This window comes from Theropithecus gelada, chromosome 17 (assembly GCF_003255815.1).
Source record: "Theropithecus gelada isolate Dixy chromosome 17, Tgel_1.0, whole genome shotgun sequence".
In the NCBI taxonomy this organism is placed as follows: domain Eukaryota; kingdom Metazoa; phylum Chordata; class Mammalia; order Primates; family Cercopithecidae; genus Theropithecus; species Theropithecus gelada.
The window spans coordinates 83,291,734-83,309,330 of record NC_037685.1 but is presented as its reverse complement, the minus strand read 5'-3'; the positions used below and the strand labels follow the sequence as shown (position 1 = coordinate 83,309,330).

Below are 17,597 nucleotides of genomic sequence, written 5' to 3'. Positions count from 1 at the left end.
GGTTATACATGGATATGCAACATTCAATCTTGAAGGTGGGAAAGAAAAGAGAATTCCCGAAAGCAAAGAAATTGCCCTTTTAAGCTGCAAATTTTACAGAATCTCTACTATTAAGCAGATTCTCCTCTGCAAAATGCATCCTTTCTCAATCACAAAGGTCCAAGACATTAGAACAATCAAGATATCTGAATACATGAAAAGCAAATTATTTTAGTACTGCTGTCTCTTAAGTGTCCACGAAGTAAGCCTCAGTAACCCAGAGATTTTACTTTCAGTATTTTAATATCTTCCTCTACTGTATGAAAAAGGAAATTCAAAGATTTTATCAATTATTTCCCCAAGACATAATTAAGAAAACTTCTTTCAATTTGCTTCCCCCCAAATAGCTTAAGAGTAATCTAACAAGATTATGTGTGTACACACACACACACACACACGAGATACATAAAATATGGAGATTCCAGGGTCAGGACAAGAAAAATAATAATTCTTTAGAACATATCCTTAGAATCTAAGTTCTCCAATTCAAAACTTAGAAAAACCTAAGCAAAGATGCACTAGTTTGGTTGGCAATCAGAAGTGTATCTATGTCTTCTGGGTCAGGCCAGACAATTTACTTAACCAGGTAAACTTGGGGAAAGTATTTAAAGTCCATTAACCTCAGATTTTTTTTCCACCTGCAAAACTAAGAATAAAAATACTCTGCCAATGTCATGGGACTAAAACCAAAATCCAATTTTAATTCATTCACTGAACTAAGCACCCACTGTACAATGTACATGGTGAGGGCTGCCAAGTTTGACAAATAAAAATATAGCATGAAACATATTTACATAAAATATTCATTGTTTATCTGAAATACAAACTTAAGTGAGCATCTTGTACTTTATCTGGGGATCCTAACTGGGGCACATACAAAGATACAAATAAAACATGCTTCTTATCCTCAAGGACTTGCATAGAAATGAGGGACATGAAATGTATACATAAACTACTATACAAGAAGGAAAAGCAGTCACTTAGTATTTAAAGAGGAAAGGAGCAGAAGAGGCAAACTGAGAACATAGTAGTATGGTTGAAGAATGGTTAAAATTAACAAATCCAAGACTCAAAAGAGAAAAAAGAGGTAAGAATGCTTAATTATCCTCGACTCTTGCCACACATCTGTGTATTTACCACACATGATATTCTTCCACCATAGGAGGTGGCTCAGTAATATAAGTTCTTAAGTCATTTGTCATTTATTCACACTCGATTTAAATAACTCCAAATGGACATGCATTAACTTTTTTTTTTTTTTTTTTTGAGACAGAGTCTCTCTCACTGTTGCCCAGGCTGGAGTTCAGTGGCGTGATTTCGGCTCACTTGCATTAGCAATCTCGATAGACATATCAAAAAAAGTCAAATTCATAATTTTCTGAACTATATCCCTCTCAAATCTACCTATTTTGTGCTTGATTACTCAAAATAATTCTTTTATTAAACAAATTCTATACTATGTGGATAGGACCAGTGACAGACCAAAATCCTGGTAAGATTTCGTCCCTTTCCTCAATTTCTACTGTCCCAAGCAGCTATTTCAAAAATCTGCCTCATAATTAACCAGCTTTGTTCTTGACAATCTTCAAATAAATAGGCAGATCCTTTTTAACTAGATGCAAAAACTACTTCACTTTGCACTTCCTTCTCCAACACCCTGCAGCTGTCTCCTTTCTGCAAGCCCAACTATCATTCTTCACAACACAGGCCAACTCCGATCCTGTTCCACAACAGGAAGCCTCACATGTCCTTAGAGCTTCAACCTAATAAATAGTAGCACAGTATGCTGCAGGACTTGTGTATAAAAAAGTAGTAGGCCAGGTGCGGTGGCTCACATCTATAATTCCAGCAATTCGGGAGGCCAAGGTGGGCGGATCACGAGGTCAGGAGATCAAGACCATCCTGGCCAACATAGTGAAATCCCGTCTCTACTAAAAATACAAAAATTAGCTGAGTGTGGCAGTACGTGACTATAATCCCAGCTACTCAGGAGGCTGAGGCAGGAGAATCACTTGAACCCGATTCAAGGAGGCGGAGGTTGCAGTGAGCTGAGATCACACCACTGTACTCCAGCCTGGTGACACAGCTAGACTCCATCTCAAAAAAAAAAAAAAGTAATGGAAAAAGCCTACCTATATCATTTATTCCCATTAACTCATTTATCATATACCTTCACACAATTCTACAGCTGAAAGGACTCCAGAGTTCATTTGGTCCACAGCCCTCCTTTCAAAGGTGCTGAAAATTCAGTCTTACAGTCATTTTGTGCCTAGACTAAATTCACAGGGCAAGCAAAGATCCAGAGTCAGATTTTTAAATTTTCAGTTCAGTATTTTTCCTACTAAATTACACTACTATCTACATCTTTTGAGTGATACTCTCTGAACATTAATTCTATTGTATATCTCTACTTCTTTTAGAAACTATAAAGGAATCTAAAAACTACTCAAACTATAATTTATTCATTGTTCCCTCATTACAAAGTAACCTAAAATTCATTTTAATTAAAAAAAAAAAAAAAAAAAAAAGGACAAGGTCAGGACCTGGAGACCAGCCTGGCCAACATGGTGAAACCCCATCTCTACTAAAAATACAAAAATTTAGCAGGGTGTGGTGGCACATGCCTGTAGTCCCAGCTACTTGGGAGGCTAAAGCAGGAGAACTGCTTGAATCCAGGAGGCAGAGGTTGCAGTGAGCCGAGACAGTGCCACTGCACTTCAGCCTGGGCGACAGAACAAGACTCTATCTCAAAAAAAAAAAAAAAGGGTTCATCTTTATAGTAGTTTTTATTTTTAACTGCATGAGGTAGGGTGAGAAAAGTATTTGTACATCAAAACAAACAAAACTGACAAGTTCAAGAGAAGAGACACTGTCAGTATCCAAACTTAAAAGATAGGCTCATTATTGTATCTTTTTAAAAAATATCTTTATTGAAAAACATTGTATCTGTTTTAATAAGTGCACAAACACCACACAAGCTAAGTGGATTTTTATACTTTACTGTACTAGAATTTGAGAGGTAAAATAACCCTTACACTCAAAAGTTATCATTCTTCTTTTCCCTGTCCCTTGTAAATATAAAGGGCTGAAAGAATCTACAAGCTCATAACACATTGGTGATCAGTTCACTAGTATTTCTATAATTCTGAAAATATTACTAGCAACAAACCTTTTCAATTGTCTTACCTTTGTTGAAAGTACTTTAAACGTGCTCTGTTCTGGTATTATAGGATGAAGAAGTTCCAGTTTCAAATTGTAATCCTCTCCAGAAGGAAGTTTAACCAAAGCAGACAACTAATGAACACAAAATTACCATCACATTTTGCAAATGTATATAATGGAGGGTAAAAAACCTAGACAAAATAATTATAAATCTTCAATGTTACAAATTATTTTAAACATTACATATGGGATTTTAGATTTAAGAACCTCAAAAGGTTCTGAAAGATTTAAGAACCTTTTTTTTCCATCTGTTATCCTTGACATGAATTCTTATATATATCATTAAACAGTAGAAAAGAGTAAGTTTCATAATATTTGTTATATAATCACACCTATTTGACATTTAAATCACAAGAAAACATACAAAAGCAAAATGATATATAACAAAAAGTAATTCATGTGCAAAACATACAGCTCTATCACTCTCTTCTAAATTATCTATTAAAAGGTTCTCTACTAAATGCTAAGAAATCAAGTTGTTAAAAGTCATACTCAAGAGGCTGGGCACAGTGATTCATGCCTCTAATCCCAGCACTTTGGGAGGCCGAGGTGGGTGGATCACTTGAGGTTAGGAGTTCAACAACAGCCTGGCCAACATGGCGAAACTCCATTGCTACAAAAATTCGCCAGGCACAGTGGGATGGGCCTGTAGTCCCAACTACTCAGGAGGCTGAGGCAGAAGAATTGCTTGAACCCAGGAGGAGGAGGTTGCAGTGAGTCTAAATCGCGACACTGCACTCCAGCCTGGGCAAGAGGGACACTCTGTCTTAAAAAACAAAAAAAAAGTCACACTCATTTAACATGGTTAGTCAATTCTAAGACATGTGTGATCACAAAACTAGATCTTTTTCATGAAGTACACCACATAAGTATAAACAAATCACATTATCTTACTAATGTAACGAAATTCTGCTCTAAATTTCAAATCTGAAGGAAAAAAAGCACATCCAGCTATAACTTACCAACATACATATTCTTATCTCAAAGCAATGGCTTCAGATTTTACTCAGCGTTTTCCACATCATCTCAGGAAGAAATGACATTTATCTGATAAAGTGTTATAGATTATTCTGCAATATACTAAATTTACAAATAATAGTAATTAACATTGAAAAATGATTCAAAGTCTACTGACCTCTTTTTCTGAAAATTCCACATTTACATCATTCTTCTGAACATTCTTGATCATAAGTGTAATAACTACTTGAGATTCGGTTTGATACCAGTCATACCTATTAAAAAAAAAAAGAAACTTAAATAACACTTCTAATTTTCTTAAAGCTATTGTCAAAACAAAAACTAGTCTGATAAACAACAAGAGCTCCACCTGGAGGAAGAAAACAGCAAAGCAGCTATTGATTCACAGAAACAACTTTACTTAACTAGTTTTTTATGCTCTGTACTAAAGGAAAAAAATGGTAAGGTAGATGATGCTCACACCTTTCCAGCAGACTTAAATACTTGCATGATTTTCTGGGTTCTGACTCATCTCCAACACTGTTGTGCTTAAACTAATATAAATATTAAAGATGCCATTTATTTTAAACAGCTAATATTTACATGTCATTAACAGAGTTTTTACACTCATGTCATCCAAATACTAAAGATAATCACTTAAATCCCTATTTTACAGATGATAAAACTTAAACTCAGAAAGGTGAAGCAATAAGCCTGAGTTAACACTCCAAGCTCTCATAACTAAAGTTGGAAGCTGATAGACTTGAGCACAGGAAACAGGGGCAAATGAGCTAAAATTAAAATCATATAAAGTTTAACTATGTCAGGCACAACACCATATACAACACTTTCCTTCAATTTCAAGATACATGGGAAGACTAATGGGTCTAGATTCTAATTATGTGCACCTTTTGTACTGAAACTCTAAGAGTTTTTTCCTACTAAATTACACTACTATCTACATCTTTTGAGTGATACTCTAAAAATGTGAAGAGTTTGAAACTCTAAAAACAGAGTTTCAGTACAAAAATAGGGAATTCTCACTTTCAAATTAGACTAGATTAAAAACTCCCTGAGGGCAAAACTGTTTATCCTGTCACTATTATATTCCTAGGACAAAGCAGTGTCTGGTACACGTAAATTAAGTCAGATGTTGGATTATTTTATGCTCTGAACACCTTATTATTTCATAGTTATGTGCCCTACCCCTGCTGCTGCCGCCAGGGCAAGTCAAAGTTCCTTATCTACTAGGTACTTGGAGTTTTATCCTGTATCTCCCCACAATCACCATGAATAGATTGTTTTTAACATTTCCAGGCCATTTTAGGTAATTATATCCAAAACCAACTTGATTAAAGAAATTAATTTTAAGAGTCTCAGTTTCCCTTTGCAATTCAGTAAGGATGCAAAGCTACAGAGCAATGGCTTGTGTTTCTGTTACAGTCCTAAGAATACAAGCTGTACACAGGCTAATGAATAATTAAAAGTCAGAAACTTGCTAGTTGCTTATTCATTATTATAATTGCTGCCCTCAGCAATTAACTTTCAACTCATAGAGAATGTTCCTATGAAAAATTTGCTCCAAATACAAAAGGCAGGGTAAGTTACAATTCTGTTAGGTCTACTACTAACTTGTTTATCTGTGTAGTACCATAAACTTAACTGGAAGAGACGCTCCTTAACATATGCAAAAGTAACATAGTATGAAATCAAGTGAAGCAACTTTAAAGATGAGAAATGATTTGAATTTAACTTAAGTATAAATATTAATTCTTAAACAGCCTTAAAATTAGCTTTACATAAAGCTATTACCACAATCTTAGAAAACAAAAACTTAAAAATCACATGGTAAGAATTTACTTACTATTAAACTACAGGGTTTCTTCTTTAGGAATATCTATCATGCATTGTTTTATGAAAAAGAAACACTTACTTGATTTTTGACTGGTGAGTCCACTGGGATGCAGATTGATTTCGGCAAGTTGAAAGAGAAAGATTTTTACAAGTCAGTTTAGCAACTGTATATTAAAATGCACATATTATTAATTTATCCAACACTGCAGTTATTTTGATACAAAATAACTACATGAAAATTTTATTCAAAGTATGGTAATTGTAATTGTTAAATACGACTAGTTTTCAAAAAAAAATTAGAATGTTCAGCACTTAAAAAAATCTTAGTTTCAATTTCGTAAAAGATTTTTCCTCTAAAACAACAGAGCTTTAAATAACAGAAAACTTCGAAAGGCATGATTAGAAAAGGTTGCTTATATAAAATGGCCAGTTCTAAGATTGAGCAACTCCCTAAACTAAAACAACATTGTTTTAAAGAAACAGAGTATATTAGCCAGGTTTGGTGGTGTACACCTGTAGTCCCAGCTACTTGGGAGGCTGAGGTGGGAAGACTGCTTGAGCCCAGGAGTTTGAAGCTCAAGTGCACTATGATGGCACCACTGCACTCCAGCCAGCATGACAGGGCAAGACCCTGCCAATTTCCAATTTTCTTTAACTTTTGTCTTAGACTATCACAAAAAGCCCTTCAAGTGATTCAAACTGTTTAACCTAAATAAATGCAATAAGGTTTTAGCAACAAAGATAATCATCCTGACCATACTAAAACACACGAAATCAACTTTAACCACACACTAAATTCATTAAAATAGGCCAATAATTTTCAAGACTGGAAACTTCTATATTCATCAAAAAATGATTTTATTTCAGTCCCTAGAGGAACCAGCACTTAAACGAAATTACTCAATATTTAATTATCAGACAGCTCATCCTGAGTCTTGTCTCAAATATATGTGGTATTTGAAATTTAAAATAATAAAAACATGAAGAATGAAAACTGTGGACTTACCACCTCAGATTCTGAGCCTATTAAAACATAAAAAGGAAACATTTTCAGGTAACAGTGCATTTATAAGCAAATTATTTATATGATTCCTATAGCACAAACATACTGATTAAGCAAGCAAATTCTACATACTTTTCAACTAAAGAAAACTAACCAAAAGACAGTGATTTCATTTTGCATTCTGAATTCATCTTAGACTCCTTATAATTTCTTACTGATACACCACACAAACAAATCCACCCTAATCTCCCATTCAACATAAGAAGCTATGCAAAAACCAGTGTATCTTTGGAAGTCCACATCTAAGGAAACATATACTATTTAAAAGAAATTATAAAGGTAAAAACAAATTTGTTTAAACCGAAAAAAATTCAGATGTTTATTTCTTTTTAAACTAAATACCAAGGGAGACCCACGTACCATTCTGAGCTTCTTGACACCTTTTAATCCAGACACTGAAATTAGCATCTGCACCTAGAAAGAAAAAACTGACTATAACATCACTCATCTGCACAACCTATTAATCAACAAATACTTACTGAATACCTACTATATCCCAGGCACTGTTCTAGGCACTGGGGAGTCAGCAGTGAACAAAATCTGTCTTAACAGACCTTATTGCCAACCCTTCTATAGTTATCAATATACCAATAGTTTAACATTTAGTTGTTCATCATGAAACATTTTGATTTTTAAAAAATTTTAACTACAGTCAACCTTATTAATTTCACAGATAAAAATAATCTACATTTCCCCCAATCTCGCTGCTCTTAGAGAAGTTTCCTAACACACACAACAAAATTAGACGTAAATCAAACTCTCAATATGCCATCAGTTAGGGTGGGGAGGAGGCTTGGTAACTGGGAGCTGAGTTGAGGTCCAAAAGCCCTTCCCAGCCCCAGCTTGCTCTTCAATGCAGATACCTATTCAGTCCACTATTCTCTCAGTGGCTTTATCTGTTACCATGCGCTTCCTACCATCACTAAGTATCCTTAAATTCTGTGAAGTTTGTCATATCTCCAAGTTACACGGCAGTCGAGGAGCTATAGGTGATGTATTATATATTTACAGATAACAGTGTAAATGAATGCATAAACAAATTATTCATTTCTGGAGACACAGAACAATGATTACATTTAAACAGTCACTGTACATAGTAAGATATGTTAAAAATATTAAAAGTACTCTAAAGAAAAGCTTATTAATTCAAGTTAACTTCAGGGAAGATTAATTTGAAAATTTTAAGTTAGAAATTTCTTAACAAAAATTTCTACTTTACTAATATATAAAAGAAATTCAACTATACCAGCCTTAATAAAAATTCTAAATACACTCTCTCACACACACTGTATTCCAGAGAACTATTATATCAAAATCTTAGATTTGAGTAACCTATTATTTTAAATAATCAGTAACTAAAACCAACCAATCTATCACACAAAGAGGGGAAAAGGTGAAAATTCTTTACCCTGTCTGATAAAAATAGAAGCCTAAAAGCTTAACTTAACTTTTTCCCAGATTTTGGCCGGGCATGGTGGCTCATAGCTGTAACCCTAGCACTTTGGGAGGTCAATGCAGGTGGATCACTTGAGGTCAGGAGTTTGAGACCAGCTTGGCCAACACGACGAAACCCCGTCTCTACTAAAAATACAAAAATTAGTCAGGCATGGTGGTGCATGCCTGTAGTCCCAGCTGCTCAGGAGGCTGAGGCAGGAAAATCACCTGAACTCTGGAGGCAGAGGTTGCAGTGAGCCAAGATCGCACCACTACACTATGGCCTGGATGACAGAGTGAGACTGCGTTCCAAAAAAAGAAACAAAAAACAAACAAAAAAACCCCAAAAAACAACAAAAAAAAGTCTTCTGGATTTAAAGACAAATTTATTTTTAAGTGAAATATCCTCAATAGCAATTTTACCAAACAGGTCCTCTTCTGAAGGCCACCTCTGAAATAACTAAAAAATAAATGTCAATGGCATGATATTAAGATCTTACTCAAGAAAAGAATTCAGGGGCCAGACACAGTGGCTGGTGCCTGTAATCCCAGCACTTTCGGAGGCCAAGGCAGGCAGAACCCTTGAGTCCAGGAGTTCAAGACCAGCCTGGGCAACGTGGCGAAACCCCATCTCTGAAAATAATAAAATGCAAAAATAAGTCAGGTGTGGTGGCATGTGCCTGTAGCCCCACTTACTCAGGAGGCTGAGGTGGGAGAATCACTTGAGCCCAGGAGGTGGAGGCTGCAATGACCCGAGATCGCATCATTGCACTCCAGCCTGGGCGACAGAACGAGACCCTCGCTCGCTAAAACAAGAAACAAAAATGAAAATGTAGAGAACGGTATGACTCATGTTTCTTCAGGATTTTCACATATGTATCAAGGCACTACATAATTTGACTCTAGAATTTGCTAAGTATCAAAGCACTACATAACTTGACTCTAGAATTTCCTAAGAGTGCAGATGCCCTGTTTGCTGACTGAATAGCCCTAATTATTCATGTACCAAAACTGGGATAAGCAAGTTTGAGAATAAGCCTTACCACCCAGACCTCTCCTTTTTTAATCTGTAGCTTCCATTTGCATAATCAGTGCTAAAATCCTTTTTTCTGAATAGGTACACAACAGAAAAGCAAACATTCAAAACAGTAGAGTAAGAATGTAACATAAAATACTACGAGTGAAGTTTCTTATTTTCAGCACTACCGACATTTTGGACCAGATACTTCTTTGTTAGGTAGAACTGTCCTGGGCATTATAGGATATTTAGTAGCACCCCTGGTTTACACTCATTAGATGTCAGTAGTACATCCCCCTCCACCATTCATGATCATCAAAAATCTCTTCAGACACTGCAGAGTTTCCCGGGAAACAAAATTGTTTCCAGTTAAGAACCCCTTCTTTAAGAGAAATGTGATAAAACTCTATCATAACATAAAGATAAAATGATAGTACAAGTAGGATTATGTAGTTACCAATTTTCTGAGATTACTCACAATCTCTTAGTATTTTTTAGATTTAAAAATTCTTGGCTCTCACAATTTCTGTATGTCCAGATATCCCTACCACTGTGATACTTTTCATACATTTCCCTCAAAAATGTAACATTAAAAGTCACAATACTCTCAAAACTGTGTTTCTTCTGTACCCTCTCATAATTTATTCAAATATACACTTCACTTCTCCATAAAAACCTTTAATGTTAAGATTTCACATCTCAGCAATCTGAATAACGTAAAATGAACAGACTTCTGACCAAGAAGGCAAATTAAACTTTCACTTCTCCATTAGAAAAAAAAAAAGCCAGACTAAGTAGAGACAGCATAAGTGTTTCCATAGAGTTTTTTACTTCTAATGGTAAAGTTCATCTGTGATTTAAATGCCAAAAGGCTAATTTAATCAGTTTTAAGTGATCTCATATCTGCAATCAATATGAAATGTAATTAAGATGAGAAAAACAGGTATTGGGTTTCTACAATTAACCTGAAATTAACATTACCAAAATTCAGCTTTGGTATTTAAGACAGAAATACATAAGTTTATTAAAGTATAATTTTTAATACTTACTATCTAACTTTTGTCCTTCTGTAAAAGTTTCTAGGGCAGCAGCATAGTTTTTTTCATGGTATTCACATATTCTGCATGAATGTATTTAAAACAAATTAAGACACACAAAAAATCTGGAAAATAGCCTTCTTTCTAAATAAAGAAACTTAGTATTTTCTACTGTTGAAATAAAAAATTTATTTTAAATATATGTTAATAAACCAAGAGACTTTCTAATATACTCTTAACATCTAGTACAATTCCTAGTAAAATTCAGTTTTGGAACTCACTTCAGAAAGAATCTGACTTTAATTACACAAACTTGCTTACTCCAAAATATAATTATACAAAGGAATTAAAGAAGTTTCTTAAAGAATAGTTATACTTATCAACAGAAACAAGATGGGACATAAAGTACACAGATATAGAGCTTTCACAGCATTAAATGTCACCTATTTGGCTTGGCAGAATAGGATGCTGTCCAGTCAATTAAATATAGTAAATTCCAAATGATTAAAAAAAAAGGAATGTGAAATCTATCAGCTTCATCTATACCTTTCAATTACTTCAATCATCACTTTTAAAATTTATTAAGTATAGATCTCATATTATGTATTATGGTTAACAAAATAATAGAATCATAAGTTGTATTTAAAATTGAATCATATCTCTGCTATATAACGTATAAATACAGAATTTTACAACTTATATAAAGCTTGCAATGAACTCATTCAACAAATTAAACACCTACTATCTATACTAAGCTCAACAAGAAGAATAACTATTGCATACCCTTTTCTCAACATAGCAGTGGAATTATTTGGATTGAGTTTGAGAGACTTCTTTGCATCAGCAACAGCAACTATGTAGAAAAAGACGGGTTTTTAGTCAGTTATTTACAGATCCTAGCAAATACATATAACATATAAATCAGTTTTAGATTTCTAAATTTTCAAGTTGGTAGAAATGCCAAATGGTTTTAAATTAGGAAAAGCTAATACAAGATAGAATTCAAATAAATTATTACTCTTGTATCTTCCTTTTGGCTTAACATTTAGCTTCCTTCTTAAAGCTCTTCAGTCAATGAATACAGCAGTGTCACAAAATTCACCTCCTTGTCTCATTAACATCGTCTACGTAATTTTACTCAAGGTATTCGGTTTTACCCTATTCAGATTCTTGATCAGAATAATTTTTTAAAGTTACAAAACACAGAAATATATTACTTTTTAAATATAGGTGGTCTTGTTATGTTGCCCAGGCTGGTACTGAACTCCTGGGCTCAAGTGATCCTCCTGTTTTGGCCTCCCAAAGTGTTGGGATTACAGGCGTGAGCCACCATGCCTGGTCATTCTTTTTTATAAAAAAATACAAACAAGCATTTCATTTTAATACTCTGTCAAATAGTAAATGTGATGCTATTTTTTATCAGCATACCCAGTAACTATGAATGAAATCTGTATACATTCTCCACCCAATGAAGGAAAAAGCGACATCCATAAAATTTAAATGGGTGTTGCTCAACGTGTCTGTCACATTTGAGCTACTTTACCTTGTATCAAAGACCAATTTAAAAATTCTCAAAGACAATCTTTAATTTGTCATGGGTAAAATGTGTAAGTAACTTATTAAAAAGGGCAATATACTTTATAAGAAAAGTTACCACAGTAATTCCCAAGAAGAATGTGACAATAAGCTCTTTGACAATAATACTGTGCATCATCTGGTTTCTCTTCCAAAGCCTTAGTCAGCTCCTACAAAAACAAACATGTTGAGTGTCAGTAAAAGTTTGTAAAAAGCCATCAAATTCTAATTAAAACATAATTTTTAATCAAGTAACTTATTGTCAGAAGCTATTTGGAGGAAAGCTAACAGGGATATAACCTTGGAGTTTTTCCTTATAAAAGGATCAGTATCTCCCCCACTTCTCTTGCCCCTCCTCCCAAAAATAGACAATCTAATGTAGTATCTGTGTACCATAAAGTATTTAGTTCCTGGTCGACAGAACTCAATAAATGATCATTATTATCACCTCATATATTCTTAAGAGTTTAACTGTTATACATTGACCATTACAGATTTCCTCCTCCTAATCTGAAGAAGATTCAAACACCACATAGAATTTGAGATTCCTAGAAAATGTGAAGCTGTGCAATAAAAAAAAGACTAGAAGTTAAATCTAGCACTCAGGGAGGTTAAGACAATCAATACATACACAATCAAGCTTACCTGGCCCTCTCCTAGCCTCTATCAATAGCACACAATTCTAATAAAACCCAACTAAATATTCTGTTCAAAGCCCAGGCACAATCTAATAGATGGCTATGTCAACTATCAAGAGTTAACATTAGAGACTGAAACTTTTTCAACCCGTGCAGTCACAACATATAGGTGTGGTAGCTGGAAAAACAATGATGCAAAAGATTACACAACTTGGGAGATCAAGGACAAGTGCAGGAACACTTTTATTTTCTGCCAACTGACTACAAACTCTAGGGATTTGGTAGTTTTCTTTAATGGTAAAATTATTTCAAGAGCCACATGTATCATTGACTTTGCTTTAACCTAGTAGTGTGACTCTCACAAAGCAACATGTACAGATGCTCCTCAAATTACATGGGGTTACAATCAATCAACAGAAAGTGTGGCTCAAACCAAGAAAGCAAAGAAGCTGTAACCTGCTACTTCAAGGGCCTCACTTTGTAGGCTGCAGACTGTATAAGGAATTTGGACCTTAGGTGTGATGGAAAGCCATGGAAAGTTCACTGTAAGGGCATGGTCCAATTTACTATTTTTTTAAATGTCATTCTGGCTGCAGTCTGGTGAATACATTATCAAATCAGGACTGGAAACAGAGACTTCTTAGGAAACTACTAAAGTCTAGGTTAGAAAAGGATGTTAGCCACAGAGGTGACGAAGAGAAATATGGTAAGTTGGAACATATTAGAAGCAGCGAGACTTGCTAATGGGTGAACATGTGAGATAAGATAAATTGAAGATGACTGCAGGGTGCTGGGCTTGCCTAGATCTGTATGTGGCATCCAGTAACCATTCAATGAAAAGAATTGGTTTTTCTCCTTGCAGATTTTTTTTCAGACCTTTCCCTGGTCTCTACTTTGACCTCATCTTCTTTGCCACAGAATACAAAAATATTTGCCTCTCTAGTCTTAATCTTCTCAAAGTCACTAATAACCCCTTATCAAATCCAACTGATTCCTATCTGACTTGATCTCCCTGTGGCCCTTGACAATAATAACCAGGCCTTTCGGCTTACCATTCTGTTGCCTCTTAAAAACTAATGTTCTCCTTGGGCTCAGTACTTAAGGCTTCTTCCCCTCTACAAACATTCTTTGATTCCTTAACTATTGGGGGGCTTCACATATGTGTTGATGCATGCTGATGACTCAAGTCTATTTTGAGCCTAGACAGTGCCCCTGAGCAACAGCAGCACATAGTTTTCTCTAGACTACCTGAAATGTCCCAGGGGCAACTCATGTACAAATATTCACAATCTAAAACTACTTTCTCTCCTCAAACCTATTCCCCAATGCTGAATGCAATCTTCCAAGTGCTATCATCCTAAATGCTATCTAAATGAATAGCACCAGTTCCTACTACATTCCCCCAGCCAGAATCTCAGGAGACATCCCTTATATTCCAATTGTTACCAAGTCCAGTGCATTTTACATAAAACAACTCCCCTTCATGCTCTCAATCACTACCCTACACGCAGATATTATTCTTCGATCCGGTCAGCACCACCATCTTCCTGCTATCCACTATCCCTTGTTCCTCCTCCAATTAACGATCTATTCTGCTTTTAAAGTAGGTTTTGTAATTCAGAAAATTTCATTTTCCTTTCTCCAAATTCTTGACACATCTCCATGATCATGTAAAACTGAAAACCCTGTGCTGGGATTTAATGCCTTTGATGGCCGGACCTCACTGTCACCTGGACTGGAGTGCAATGGCACGATCTCAGCTCACTGCTACCTCTGCCTCCAGGGTTCAAGCGATTCTCCTGCCTCAGCCTCGCGGGCAGCTAATTATAGCTGCCCACCACCACGCCCGGCTAATTTTTTGTATTTTTAATAGAGACGGGGTTTCACCATGTTGGCTAGGCTGGTCTCAAACTCCTGACCTCGTGATCCGCCTGCCTCGGCCTCCCAGAATGCTTGGATTACAGGTGTGAGCCACTGCACCCGGCTGCACTTCTAATTAATTGCCAGGTGATACTACTACTGCTGGTCCAAGAGCCACACATTAAAAACCAAGGTACTAATACTAGCCACATGACTATCCTAGGCAATTCTTCTCCTAGGTACATACAACCAAAAGAAATGCATGTGTTCACCAAAATACACGTACAAGAGTATTCACAGAAGCTTTATTTATGCTAGCTAATAACTAGAAACCCAGATGTCCACTGTTAGAATAAATTGCGCTGTACTTACAGCTATACAACATATATTTATACAATGGAATATTACACAGCAACGCAAAAGAACTACTGCTTCACACAATATGAATGTATACTCACGTAATGATTAAAGCAAAAACAGAGTGCCTACATTCAACAAAGCACCTACTGTATGATTCTGTTTATGAGTAAAGAACAAGCAAAACTAATTGATGGTGATGGAGGTCAAAACAGGAGTCAGCAGGACAGTAAGAAGAATTACTGGCTCAGAAGGAGCACGAAGGAGCATTATGAATGGAGATACTCTATATCTTAATCTGGTGGTGTAAACATATGTGAAAATTCATCAAACTATAGATTTAAAATTTGTGTTATTTACACATATCATATATGCCTCCATAAACATTTTTAAAAGTACAGTAAGATGGAAAGTGACAATAAAATTCATTATGTTAACATTGTTTAAAAGCAACTTTTATATAAAGCGGATTTCCAAACGAAGCACTAGGTCTAACAGGACAATAACAAATGTAAATTAAAAGTAATAGCTGTCTAGCTAATACAAGGAATTATGGAGAAAAATTATCAGTGCTTTCTGTAACATTATCCCCAAACTGATCCCAGAAGCCTTACTCCCAGTATCTAAAGGTCTATATATTTAGGTACAAAAAACACCTGGACCCTAAAAGGCCTTATAGGACCTGGCTCCTAGTTTCCTGTCCAACCTTATCTTTTAATCAAATGGGCCCTCTAATAAAAAGAGCCTTTTTGTTGCTTCACATACAGGCCAACTTCATTCCTACCTCAGGATCTGCACTGGCTCTTGGTCCTGCCTGGAATACTCTTCCCCCAGAGCTTCCAAGTTATTTCCCTTGTTGCTTCAGATCTCAGCTCAAAGATCTTCTCAACGGAGGCTCTAGTACCATGTGGCACATTTCTTATAAAAATCATAGCTAGAAAAAACGCTGTCTTGCCTCAAAGTGTTAAACACAACAACAAAACAGGTTTCCTCTTCTCTGTGATGTAACGCAAAAAACAAACTCCTGGCTAAATTCTGTGACCCACACCATCATTTATCTTTAGGTTCTCCTCTAATTCTTATTATTTAACTCTTGCTCTTTTACATTCCTTTACAGCTTTATGGTTTGTCTTCACTGCACACCTACAAAAAGTGATTTCTAAGTTAGCTAAGTATATAACGAAGACTTTAACCCATAGCAATCAGCGCCTTTGCACACTGCCACTCAAAAACAATTTTTGATGTATTATACAAATGAGTGAATAATGAACTGTGATAAGACATCTGGAAAGTTTCAGGGACGTGAGGGAAAAGGTTTTTGCTCCAATAAACCGACTTCATACCGACACTTTTACATAAGAATGGCAAGAATGATTGTCAAACGAAAAAATTAACTTCATCGAGCCCAGAGTCCACTTTTCTAGTCACAAATGTCATTAAAAAAACAAAAATCCTTTCAGCCCAGCCCAGAGCCCACTTTTCTCTTCTAGTCATAAATGCCATTTAAAAAAAAAAATTCTTTCAACCCAACTACAAATGCCAACCATGCTCCCAAGAAATACAGGTTTTTCTCAGGAGCTGTAGGGAGTGGAAAGGCCGAGATAGGAGTCTAGGGTAACGCGGCTACCGTGGAACAGAGAAAGGAGACCCAGAATCTCAATACCGGGGCTGAGACGCAGCATCAACAAGAGCCTGGGTCCCTGTCCGGCGGTGCTGGGAGAAGGCGAGTCAGCCGGGCCCCGAAGTGGCCCAGTTCCCCTAAAGAGAGTGGAGAAAGCAGAAATGGGCTCTCTCACCTCTAACGCCGCCTGGGGGTCCTCGTCGATTAGGGCATCCGAGAAGCTCTGGAAAAACCTGTCAGGAAAACAACGACTTCAGCACGGCTCACTAGCCAAGGAAAGGGGGATAAAATAAATAGCAAAGGGAAAGAAAAACACGCACCTCTGGGATGTTGCAGTTCCTGCTGCAGCCGCCGCCATCCCTCGTAGTCACTGTTGCTGCCGCCGGAGTTGCTACTATCGCGGTTACCACCTCCACTACCGCCCAAGGGGGAAACTTCTGGAGAAACACCAACCGAGCTTCCGTCCTAAATAGCCAACGAGCAGCCACGCAGCGTGCTGCTAGCGGAAAGGGAGGCGACACGCCGGCGCGGGGCCAGCCGGGACAGTGGAGGACCGATTCCTCCCAGCCCCACCCCGGCCCAGGACCAGCGCTCCCAGTCCCCGCCCCTCGCAGCCATGGTTACTGAAGCCTGGGGCGTACACGTTCTCCCTCCCTTCCACGGCGCCCACGCCAGCGGGCACTCCCACGGAGCTTTCAGTAGTAGTTTAGCAGCACTTTTGTAACGTACTGTCATCCCTCAGGAACGTGTGGCGGTTAGGGGCGTTTGTATGTCCGTTAATAACGCAAGCTACTTCGAGCTTCCATTTTCCCTAGTTTTTATCATGGCTGCCACAGGTAGCCAAGTTCTTTCGCTTCCATTACCTCATTCGCGGCTGCGTTGTCGCTTCCGGGAGCAGAGGCCCGGATGACGCTTGGATTCC

The 17,597-nt window shown here is 36.8% G+C and overlaps 1 protein-coding gene across 3 annotated transcripts in view; it reads right to left on the bottom strand.

Annotated features, from left to right (window-relative positions):
- SUGT1 (SGT1 homolog, MIS12 kinetochore complex assembly cochaperone) overlaps nt 1-17,256 on the bottom strand; it is a 35,536-nt gene extending 18,280 nt beyond the window's left edge. The window contains exons 1-11 of one of the 3 annotated variants that reach the window (XM_025364392.1): nt 16,996-17,256; nt 16,851-16,908; nt 12,279-12,369; nt 11,408-11,477; nt 10,637-10,707; nt 8,623-8,716; nt 7,496-7,551; nt 7,079-7,095; nt 6,152-6,174; nt 4,397-4,493; nt 3,226-3,333 (exon numbers count right to left, since the gene is read on the bottom strand). In XM_025364392.1, coding sequence (XP_025220177.1) covers nt 3,226-3,333; nt 4,397-4,493; nt 6,152-6,174; nt 7,079-7,095; nt 7,496-7,551; nt 8,623-8,716; nt 10,637-10,707; nt 11,408-11,477; nt 12,279-12,369; nt 16,851-16,908; nt 16,996-17,033 — 723 coding nt within the window. In that variant the 5' untranslated portion in view covers nt 17,034-17,256. Of the gene's footprint in view, nt 1-3,225; nt 3,334-4,396; nt 4,494-6,151; nt 6,175-7,078; nt 7,096-7,495; nt 7,552-8,622; nt 8,717-10,636; nt 10,708-11,407; nt 11,480-11,652; nt 11,670-12,278; nt 12,370-16,850; nt 16,909-16,995 lie in introns of those variants that run through there. The other 2 variants (XM_025364393.1, XM_025364394.1) reach the window with 2 other exon arrangements.
- Nucleotides 17,257-17,597: the final 341 nt, after the last annotated feature.